Source organism: Phaethon aethereus (assembly GCF_964289735.1).
Source record: "Phaethon aethereus genome assembly, chromosome: 1".
Taxonomy (NCBI): Eukaryota; Metazoa; Chordata; class Aves; order Phaethontiformes; family Phaethontidae; genus Phaethon; species Phaethon aethereus.
In genome coordinates, this window is record NC_138575.1 from 147088911 (window position 1) to 147101193 (window position 12283).

Consider the following 12283-nt stretch of genomic DNA (forward strand, 5'->3'; position numbering starts at 1 on the left):
ATGTCTACCTTTTTTATTTCATGCATAAAAATAGGCTTTCTAAAAATTAAAATGTCCTTCCACATTTTGAAAGTTATGAGGGAAAGAAAAGACAAAGGAAATTTTGCTATTTCATGTGTTTTATTTTTTTTAAATTTTGCTGTCACTTAACTTTAAGATGTTCCCATGTTTGCTTGTTTTTTTAAAATAATACCATGAAGCTAATGAATGAGGCCTATTGTCTAAGACCTTAGAAATGTTTCAATATACAGTTATTATGACATGACCAAGTCAAGTTAGCAAATTCTGAAATGAAATGAAAAATTTTAAAATGGATATTTTAGGCTTCTGTATGCATGTTTCGGCTCTTATGTTAGTGACCTGCACTCTTAGCAGACACCATAATCTTTATTGACAAAATTTTGAAATCAAACATTTACATTAGTAGGACTTTACCTTCTAAGTATCAATGTAGCCTGTTGAAGAGAAAATCTTTATGCCACTGCAAGATGCAGTCTCACTCAAAGGCACATGTATAGACATCTTTGCAGCTTATTTTTCAGATACAGTTTTGCATACTATTTCAAAATACTTTGAACGATTTTCCGTTCATCTCTGAGTTTTAAAAATGGGGAAGATGGCAGTATTTATGTATTAACTCATTTATCATTCCATAAACATCATAATTTCAGGCAGTTGTCAGGGGGACTAAAGGGAAGAAATGGAGGAGCAGGACAAAACATACCAATAATAGCTGAATTTCTTAAGATTTGAAACTCTTCATTAGACTAGAGTGATACTTGAATTACTGGAATTATTTAGTAAGTGATAGGAATACTTAATATTTTTATTAAGCTTTTTTTTTCAAAAAATATTTAAAATTAAATTAAACCAACAGCAAAATAAGGTAGTGACAGGGGAAAAAAAATACTTTTTTAGTTACACCAAGTATGATTGACTGATGTGCTTCTCTTTTTTTTTTTCCTGGGCAGGATTACACTTTGACTATGTATTTTCAACAATACTGGAGAGATAAGAGGCTGGCTTATGCTGGCATACCTCTCAACCTCACCCTTGATAACCGAGTGGCAGATCAACTCTGGGTGCCTGACACTTACTTCTTAAATGACAAGAAATCATTTGTGCATGGTGTTACCGTGAAGAATCGAATGATTCGCCTTCACCCAGATGGAACGGTGCTTTACGGCCTCAGGTCGGTACTTCCACGATGAAGATTTCATCACTGTTGTTATGTATTGTTGATATTTGCTTCCTGGTACAAGGTTATTACAAACAGTGGGTAGCGTTTTATGTAACTTTCCCTGTATCTCTGAAAGATGCCTGTAGAAAACAAATGACACGCTCAATGTTTCTTAATTTTGCCAGAAGTGCCTTCAGTCAGGTTTTATCTGTTTCTGTAGAGTCACCATATCTGGAAGGTCTGGTGGCTATAGGAAGCAGAAAGGCATGCATTAATTGTAAACCTGAATATTTTGTCCAAAATACAGGCAGTAGGGTTGAACATGGGTGCTTATGTTGCCTTGTGATGTGTCTATAGTCTATAAAGAAAAAGCTGCAAGCATCCCTGGTTGAATGGAGCCAGCCACAGTCCAGACTGTGACTGTGGGTACCTTCAGTGATTTCTTCAAATAGGGGTCAGCATTGCAATGTGTTATATTTCAAACCAGACGTACAAAGTGGCCTTATCCTACTCTCTACGTATTTTAAGCTTGACCTGTGTTTTCTTTGTTTTCTGCCACAGCTTTTATGGTTCGGAATGCTGAAAAAGCCTTCTCTTAATAAAAATACTTACACTAGCAAAAATCTTAATGGAAGACTCAGTAGTATCAAAAGGTGCTTTCCTTGCACAGGTTAATCCATTTGTTACACTGGTTTAAACTATACCAGCAAAACAAGTCTTTGCCAGTGAAAGCATCTGATGGCATTGGCTTCAAGCCACAGCCTGGAGGCAATGATTCATCCTGTGGGCTGAGACCAGAACCCAGAGTTTTATGTACCACAAAACACAGGGTCACTGATAAGAACAGGAGAAATTTTGGAGGGTTACAACCAATTATAGAATATCCACGGAGCAAAGCAGTTCCTCAAAAAATATATAACGAAAGTGATCCCAAGGTCACACCGGCTCTGTGTTCTCTTCTGAACAATGTAGAATTTTTCATATTTTTGAAAGACTTGACCTTCAGTTTTCCAAGTTTTCTCTCTACTTCAGAGAAATCAGTTTGCTACCGCAGCACAAGCCTATGAGAGTGAGGGAATGGGACAGTAGCTTTTTGAAGTTCAGCCCATTTCTGGGGAATTTTTCTCTTTGGGCACAATACTGACTTTGTTCCACCTTGCTCAGGACAATATACAAGACATACGATGATGCAACAGCTTTTTTTCATAATAGACCAAAAAAGAAATAATGACATTATAGACTGGGGATCCATAATAGCGTCCTTCTGTCTGCTTGCTGTATATAGACCTTTTGTTCTCAGGTGGTACAATGATAAATGTTATAAATAAATAGAGTGGAGTAATATATGTATTTTATCAGAAAGGACTCCCCTAGTTATCGCCTGTATATAAAACATGATGGAAGTTTGCAAGGTGAAAAGGTTAGTTGTGATGGGTCGGACAAGGCAACTGCACTTATTTCTGTTCTTATTTGGATTAATGTATTTCTGTATCATTTCATATCAGATGAAAAGAGGATCAAATTAGCCATGAGGACTGTGACCTAGTCACATAAGAATTATTTATATAGCTTAGACTGATTTATATTGTAAACTTTTGGAGAAGAGAAAATATCCTTCTGTCAGTTGTTTGTGCAGCACCTCCCAGCACATCACAGGTGGGGTTTCTATACAATATAGCAATATAATCAAAGGCAATCAGCCCGGTAACAAAGTAGCAGAGAAGGATAAGGGAATCTATATCCAGAGGAAAAATGACTGGAGTAGACAATTTTAAACAATTAAAAATATTTCCTTTGTGTATTGCTTTCACCCAAAATATGTGTGTATTTGTGTCCCGCTTTATCTTTGTCTGGCTTGTAATTCTTTCTCTGTCACTGCTGTGATGATGAGTTCTTGAAACCTTGTTGTCCTGCTGTGTCAAGCAGCATCCCATCCAATAAAAAATAAACCTGCTCTTCTTGGGAGCATGCACAAGCCTGAGCAATTACCATTTGCTTTTGGTGAGCATTTGTGCAAGTTAAATATGATTGCTTGAACGTTCATTCAGGAGAGACCTCTGAGCACTCAACTTACTTTGAGTAAATGGGGTAAATCTGTTTCTATCTATATCTAGCTGTATCTTCTTTTCTAGAGGATATTTATGAAATTAAAAACATACATACATTTTGCTATAGTCTAAAAAGTTACATGAGCAAGAATGTGCAGTTTCTGGTACTGGAACTTGTGACACAGAACCACTACTGTATGTGAACAGGCCAAAAAAAAATTCATTCCTTAAAAAATCATACGGCAATTAGTAAGTTGAATGCAAGTTTGTCAGCTGCATAATTTTTAGTAATTCTGTCAAATTAATCATTTGTAAGTGCATGTGTTCTCTATGGCTGGCATTTAAAGCTAGTTATACAACATAATAGTTAAGATCTTGGTACCACACTCCCTCTTGTATCGACTTAGCTCATGTGGATTCTGCTACAGGATCTTAAATAAGACCTAGGTTAGTGTAGGGGAATGTACTGAAGCACGGGATAGAAATCTAGCAGCAATGCCCAGGTGTGCCTGCTTGTTTTACTTTGAGCACAGTTATCGATTGACTCAGGAGCAAGATCATTTGATTGCACAATCAGTGTGGCTTTGTAAAGCTCATCACTGCTAAGACTTTGTTCATCAATGATCACAGATTTAAGACTATGTTTTGTCCTCTAAGACCCTATGCTAGTCCTAGTTTTATATGCTTAGCTAGAGCTGCTAGTAGCCATCAGATTGAGGAGACATTCATCTCCATAATTAATAACCTTCTGTCTAGCACCTTGCTTGAGGGTCCAGAAGGGCACTTGCAAATGTTGACTGCAGAGAGGATGTCCCCCTAAACTGCAGAGCAGCTGAGGAATTGCTGTTTGTAAACTATTCCTGCCCACTGGGACATGTGTTAACAGAGGAACCAGAGCACCTCCCAGCAAGCAGATGAAGGAAGGTTGACCTCAGTATCCTGTGGTACGACACTTTGTACCTGAAAGCCTGTGGGACTAACGCAAGGGTATGCAGAGGAAACCCAGAGTGAACAGAGTGGCAGAGACATGATCATGCCAAATATAAGGCTGGGAAGGAAAAGATCAGCTGTGTGCCCTTCTCACTGGCTACTGGTAGGAACACAAGTGAGAAAATATGCTGAATAACAGATTCTTGAGCTTTTTCCTCTGCTAGCTCATCCTTTGTGCTCCTGCAACTGTCTCTCCCTGTGCAAAGAAATTATAATATTTTCTTGCAAAAGCACCTGCTCAGTCAGAGAAAGGGGGCCTCTGTCATCCTATGAGATAGTTGTAATGGTCTTAATCCTTTCCTTTGGATATTAAGTGGTTATCCATCTGAAATAACCTATATGCTAAGGATAAGCATTCTTTCCTTCCTTTTCTTGGAGACTGGATAGGGCATTCATAATAACATAAATAAATTATCACCAGGATATTATTTGTTTAGGAACTAACTGTGTAAGGTCCATCTCTTGTTTGTATCAGAAAAGGATCAGTAAAGAATGGACTTAGTCCATTACCCAGAAGGTAATTTACATGTGGAATTTATATGAAGCCATTTATGTGAAGAAAATTGTGCATAATTATGTACATACTCTTGATGAAGGCTATGATTCAGCAAAACACTGAAATACACTGAAGATTAATCATAAACATATGGTTATGTCTGTCTAAAAGGTAGTACAAATATATAAATCCATTAATTTAAAAATAAAATGCCAACGCTGGCCACAAGTGGTGTTCCCCAGAGCTCAGTACTGGGGCCAGTTCTGTTTAATATCTTTATCAATGATCTAGACGAGGGGATTGAGTCCACGTTCAGTAAGTTTCCAGACGACACCAAGTTGTGTGGGAGTGTTGATCTGCTTGAGGGTAGGAAGGGGTCTGGACAGGCTGGCTTCATGAGCCAAGGACAATTGTACAGGATTCAACAAGGCCAAGTGCCGGGTCCTGCACTTGGGTCACAGCAACCCCATGCAACGCTACAGGCTTGGGGAGGGGTGGCTGGAGAGCTGCCCGGCGGAAAAGGACCTGGGGGTGCTGGTTGACAGCCGGCTGAACATGAGCTGGCAGTGTGCCCAGGTGGCCAAGGCCAGTGGCATTCTGGCTTGTATCAGAAATACTGTGGCCAGCAGGAGTAGGCGAGTGATCTCCTCCTGTACTTGGCACTGGTGAGGCCGCACCTCGAATCCTGTGTTCAATTTTGGGCCCCTCACTACAAGGACGCTGAGGTGCTGGAGCAAGGGGTGGTGTCTGGTGTCCAGAGAAGGGCAGCGAAGCTGGTGAGGGGGCTGGAGCACAAGTCTTATGAGGAGCGGCTGAGGGAACTGGGATTGTTCAATCTGGAGAAGAGGAGGCTGAGGGGAGACCTTATCGCTCTCTACAACTACCTGAAAGGGGGTTGTGGTGAGGTGGGTGTTGGTCTCTTCTCCCAAGTAACAAGTGATAGGATGAGAGGAAATGGCCTCAAGTTGTGCCATGGGAGATTTAGATTGGGTATTAGTAAACATTTTTTTACTGCAGGGGTTATTAAGCATTGGAACAGGCTGCCCAGGGAAGTGGTTGAAACACCATCCTTGGAGGTATTTAAAAGACATGTAGACATGGTGCTTAGGGACATGGTTTAGTGGTGGACTTTGCAGTGTTAGGCTTATGGTTGGACTAGATGTTCTTAAAGGTCCCTTCCAACCTCAATGATTCTATGATTCTATGATGCTAATGCTGTGTGAAGCTGTTAATGCGATTGTTTTGGTTGTGCATGTGTATTGTTGACACTCCTGATATACAAGAGCTTGACGCAAAATGCAGATTCATTAATAGTGAAATGTTTTGCAAATTAATCCTTAGTGTGCTAAATTCCCTGCATTGGACATAGAGAAGCGAAAATATATTGCTATTTTGTGAGAAAATGTAAAATTCAATATGGCGCTTCATTACAAAATCCTTTTTAATTTACTTTTGAAAACTAGAGAAATACACTAAACTTTGTAATTAAGCGTTTTGCTGAACTGAGGACATTGTTTCAGCATTTCATTTTTTTTCTAGAGCTGCCACAAAACCAATGAATTCACACAGCTCTAATAATTTTGACATTTGTAGCAGACTTTTTTCACGTCACGTTTTCTGATATAAAGTTGGTTTTTTTTAATCTCATCAAACGTTTGTGTAATATTTGCATATGCGGGTGGGTCCACTGAACCCCAGAGGGACTAACTGCATAAGGGTAGGTCACAGTGAGTTGTTCCATTGCAGTCACTGTAACCACTGTTGTATTAAGCTGCTCCTCAGTGTAAAACTGTGGACCAGATTCTTAATTATTGTAAGCTATTCTTCAGAGATTCCTCACTTTGAAAAATAAACAACAAGAACAAAACCTGGGTTACTGGCTATACAGTGATTGTATTTGATGTTTGTATTTCAGAATCACAACCACTGCAGCTTGTATGATGGACTTGAGAAGATACCCATTAGATGAACAAAACTGTACTCTGGAAATAGAAAGCTGTACGTAAATAAGAAAATGCATGTACAACCTAGTTCAGATGTGGGGAAGTTTTCCTTTTATAGAAGTGTATAATATTTACACTGGTGTCTGTAAACACTATGTGAATCATGTCATTACCACTCTCTGGATTTTCTGTTTGCTCGTTTATTTGACTTTTTAAAAAAATATACGGAGTCATCCATTTCTAGGCGGATGGCTACATCCTAGAAAAATGGGATTAGGATAGAGTGAAGTCATTTATTGCTCCAGCCTGACTTGGCAGAGGTAGTGACTGGATGCTTATCTTCAACAGAGAGAATGAATGTTCTTATTTTAATCAGATTCGTTTTCAAGAGAGCAAACACTGTGATATCATTTACTTTCAGTATGCTTTATTATGCATGGATGGTCTTGCCACAGGACTCACTCTGGGCTTTCAGATCAGCCCCATTTATGATTTGCAGTTGTATTCCAAACAAACAGAACCAGATTCCCTCTTCTACCTAGTGATGTCCTACAATTAAAATATCAGCTTCAAGAGTTCCTGCTCCTTTTCTGCTACTAGCTGGAGATTGTGGGCCATATACAGAAAAATACTAGTATATATTCTATGTTCAATTGTAGTCCTCCACTACAGAAACTAATGGAAATGGTGCAACTCACACTCTTCAGTGTGCGTGGAAAAGATCTGCCCCAGTTATGTTTGTCTGTATTCATTGAATAATCCACCTTCTTCTGGTGATTATCAGCATAAATATACACTGGGTTTCAGTGCTAAACTTGATGTCTCAAATCATGCTAATCTGCAATTTTGCAGATTATTGGGTAGCATTTTCTGTCTCGCTAGGGCCATTAATCCATATGTGAATTTTATGAGAGTGATACCAAAAAAACCCCGCAAACTCAAAAACAGAGTATTTTGCCTCAAACTCCTGTGCAGACTTGTAACAGCACAGCTCTTTGCGACACCTTCCCACAGTCATACAGAACAAAATACCATACAGCACTCCAGCTGTTCTGATTCTTTCCATTGTCTCAAATGACAAACCACGTGTACTGTGTTTGAAGCTACATTTGGGTCTGCTGTTATTTCTGACTTACTCTCCTGCTTTGCCTGCAGATGGCTACACAACCGATGACATAGAGTTCTACTGGAGAGGTGGAGATAACGCAGTCACAGGTGTGGAGAGGATTGAGCTTCCTCAGTTCTCCATCGTGGAATATAGACTGGTGTCAAAGAATGTTGTCTTTGCCACAGGCAAGTACTGTCATTTGTCTATTCAGTGTTTAATTTCCTTGTGTACAACAACTACTGTTTTATTAATCATAATTATATGTAGTCTTAGCACTGTGTTGTATGTTTGGCTAAAGAAATTACTTGCTTTATAAAGCCTGGAGTCCATGAAATAGCATTTCTTGTTTATTTTTCTTTTTCTTGTGTGTGTGATACTTAACCAGGTGCCTAAATACCTATGATCTAAATGAAATCATTCACCTCTGAATCTTACTGATCATATATGAGTGTGCTATTGCATACTAGGTCAAAGAGCCACCATTTTTATGAACACCTCCCTACAACTTTTCAGTGCAGTTTGTTTTGTTCTCATATCATGAATGTTATGTCTTTTATATCTTATTCCTGTATCATGAACGTTGTGCCTTTTATATCTTGATTTGCACTGATGGGTATATACTACTGTATACATAGCCAGTGCTTTTGTTGTCATTGTTAAGATGCTAAAATTAAATCTGGGGGTTTCCTCCTTCTTTCCTTGAAGATGTAATAAAAGTTACTAGTAACTCGCAGCATTGGACATCTTCAGGTGACAAAGTACAGTGTTGATTTAAATGTTTAATGTTAGACACAGCATAGGAAAATGTCCTTATATGTGACAAGACCAAAGCAAAACATAAAGCCATCAGCAACTGTGAGGCCACTATTTGGGACTTCTAGATTTTCAGTGCTCTTCAGACCACAGGAGTGTGCTGTTCCGTCTGTCCCAGCGCACTAGAACAAATGAAGCACAACTCTATCATGTTTGTAAGCATCACTTCACCCACTCTTTGGACACAGTATCTGTTTCAAAGTACACAGAAACACAAGTTGTATTTCAGAACAAAATGTAAATATTGCTGGGATTTAAATTAATATGAGGGGGTTTGCCAACTGCTGCTGTTCTTGTTTATCATTGTGAATGGAAGGGTGCTTTTTTTTTTTAAAGAGAAATCAATACTCTAATCCTACATCCCTCTGTTCTGCAGCCAGTGTCACCTTTGGCAGCCAGGGCTTACCTGCCCCTCCACAAGACTGGATCTACTTGTGTGGAGTGGCTCATTGGACAACAATGAGAATACAGAGAACTTACTTGGGAAGTTTTTATGGCAGTCTAAAGCCATCTTTTAGTTTGGTATGAAATATTTCAGTAAAGACATGATTTAGAAAATTAGAGATGAGAGAGTTAAATTCAGGAAAAATAGAAATCCAAATTGCTGTGAGACAAATATGAGAAAGAATGAAAACTAAGAGTAGACATTCATATGACAAAGCAAATATTTAGAATCATAACAGTTCTTTCCAAAAAAACTTGTGGAAGAAGTGAAAAAGTGTCATGTTTCAAGGTTTAAGACAGCTTGACATTAGGCAGTAGGATGAGATAGTCACAGCGAACAGATTGCTCCATGTTTCTTGTACCGTTTTCTGAAGCATAGAAGTTGTGTCACTGATGAAGACACAATACTGCATTTACTATTATTTTGGTACAGGATATTATGAAAATGCATAATTAATTATGAAATTTTGTGACAAGTATTTCCATGCAGGGGAAACATCACATTTTTTTCTCAAAACCACATATTTAATTGTAAATCTGAAGCATGCTAGTGAATCTGACAGATATAGTCAGCACACTCTTTTCAAATGTCTTCTCAAGACCCTATTTTTTTTATGGTCCCAGTAATTAATTAGGGCCAATTTCTACATTTTTGTAGAAAATCAGTCAGGCATGCCTTTTTTTTTTTGGCTTTGAGTTTATTGAAGTCTCAAGGGAAGATATTAGTTCTTTGAGTGCATCTTAGTGAACCTTTCAGAGATTTCAGAACTAGTGTGCTTTGATTGTATAAAACTAAAAGAAGATTTCAGAGTCATGCCATAAACAGCTTTTGGAGTAGTTATTTCTCCTATGTTCCATGAGGAACAGTGCTGTATAATCTTGTGTAATTTATGCAAATGGAAAGATCTGTTCCCATAGTTACTACTGAGAAGCAACAGTAAGCATGAGAAAAACCCCATAGATAATGACATAAAGCTGTGCGGGGCTGCAAGAATACTGGAGGAACTGTATGCACGTTGAAGCATAGCATTGGAATTTGATTTTTTTTTTCCAGACCCATTTTGTTAATTTGGCAAGACAATTTTTTAACTCCAATGCTATGCATTGGAAAATTAGCGAGTAGGATGTCCAGAAAATGAAATACGTGAGATTGCTTCAGAGCCAGGTATGATCATGTAGTTTAAAAAAGAGAACACTTGGTGTGAAGGAAAATCTTTGTTTCTAGAAGGCATCTGCAAAGACATAGGGAATAGCCTGTTCTCTTTATCCATGATGAAGGGAAAGGAGTATTTAAATTGCTGTGAAGAAGAAAAGCCTGTTTTGACTATCCTTCTAACACCAGTGGAAGACCATACAGGCTACAGTAAGATATCTAAAATGGCACTGGATGCCTGTGTGTCAGTATCTGAATTAAACCCATAATGAAATGATACCAAATCAGCGCTGTCAACGGAGCCTAAAGAGTTATTCAGCTCTTGAACACCTCTGTTCTGTCAAGGGAATAGCTCTCAGGACACTATTCAGTTGCCTAAACATAGGTATGTGGTGCATCTTGAGATGCTGTAGAGCATCCTGCTTAGCAGTTAGCCTGCTGTTCCAGAGCCTTACGGTCTTGTGTCCTATGTGCCAATTTAGTGCTTCAGTATTAATTATTTAACTAGTATTAAGTTCTACTCTTCAGTAGCCTAAGGCATCTCAAGTGGCATTAGACACTTCTGTATAGGCAATTAAGTCACACTCTTAGAATCAGCTGGCTGTAACTAGATCTCCATGGTTTACACTGAGAGCTTATGTGCCATCCATGTGTAAATATCTGCATGCAAATGCTGAAATTTAGTGCCTAGACCTGTGAGCCGAATCTGCCGCCTAAATGTTTGTTATCCAGAAATGCCAAGAAACTGAACAGGAATTGGAATATGTAAAACACCACCTAAAAGCTTCAAGATGTATAGCAGTCAGAGCCATATTAGCAACCTGTTGTTATGAGAAGGGTAGTCTTAAAAGGTTTGAAAATTAATTATTTGCTGTATTCTGAAAGATCAATCTGTAAAGTACATTTCCAATTAGCCGAAGAACCTTCCCAGAAGAACAGATTAAAATAAGAATTCTGTAACTGACCAACTCTGTTATCTTGGTTCATACTTGGATAAAACAGCAAGAGACTAATTTAGCCTTGGAGCTAGATATTTCAGCTGGCTAGCTTTTAATGAAATTGAAAAAGAAACAAGTAATTACTTTCTACCAAGTGCCCAAATAGATCAAAGAGGAATATTTTGAGCTCAGTTATTGATTAAATATTTGTTTTCATGCCTGCATTCTCAATACTGTTGTTAGATTAAAATACTTCACGCCAAATCCTGTTATTCCTGTACTATTTAAATTAGCCCATAGACATCAACATGTTATATGAGATGGGAGGAAGGGTAACAAATCTGGTCCCTGAACAGCAACACTGTTCTTTAGGCAAAAACAAATTTTGATGGAACGTTAAACAACTAGAATTTCCTGATAATTAATCTCTAAATGTACTGAGCCTTAATTGACAAGTCATTATCCAAGCATAATCAGGCAAGTAACAGTGTAATTGTTGAGCTCACCAAGAAATCAATTTTTATTAAATAAATTCCACAAGATGGTTCCTTCTTAGATAAAGAAATATCTGGGTTTACAGTCTTTGTTCCATGCAGATTAGGGCCCATCCTTTTCACTGTGCTTTAGCCATCCAGACAAGAGGGGAAAATAAGTGGGGGAAATAAGGGATGTTCGTTCTTTTAACATTCTTTTAACAGACTCCTGTGGTCTGTTTGCTGGAGGTGAGATATTATAGCAAAGACGGCAGGCTGGAGGCAGAGCCAGTAGATCATCTGTGAAGGCATAAAAGCAATACAGGTGAAAGTCATACAAACATTTGTAGTCTCAGGGAGAGCTACCCAAAGAATTGTTGACTGTGTGGTATGAAAAAACAAGGCTACCAGTTCATGTTTCAATTTCAGCCTGAACTATACAAAGACCAATTTTTTCTGAAGTTTCCTGAGATCCAGACCTCCCAATAAAATTTGAGCTTGGAAAGCCACCACAAAACAGGATGACAATCTATTTACCTCTCTGAAACTGAGCAATGTGTCAAGTCTGGTGAGTAGCCATCATGCCAGCAAGACTTTTGGTTAGATTGCCCATGGAGCTACAGACCCTCAAAACCTACCCTGAGACTTGTAGGGCTGGGATTCATCTTGCTCTGATTTAAGGTGAATATAATTTCAG

The 12283-nt window shown here is 38.5% G+C and overlaps 1 protein-coding gene across 2 annotated transcripts in view; it reads left to right on the plus strand.

Annotated features, from left to right (window-relative positions):
* Nucleotides 1-12283, plus strand: part of GABRB3 (gamma-aminobutyric acid type A receptor subunit beta3) — a gene marked incomplete at both ends in the record, with an annotated part of 198777 nt that overhangs the window by 163301 nt on the left and 23193 nt on the right. For both annotated transcript variants that reach the window (XM_082011454.1, XM_082011455.1), the window contains 3 exons: nt 972-1192; nt 6630-6712; nt 7813-7950. In XM_082011454.1, the coding sequence (XP_081867580.1) occupies nt 972-1192; nt 6630-6712; nt 7813-7950 (442 nt within the window). The remainder of the gene's footprint in view (nt 1-971; nt 1193-6629; nt 6713-7812; nt 7951-12283) is intronic.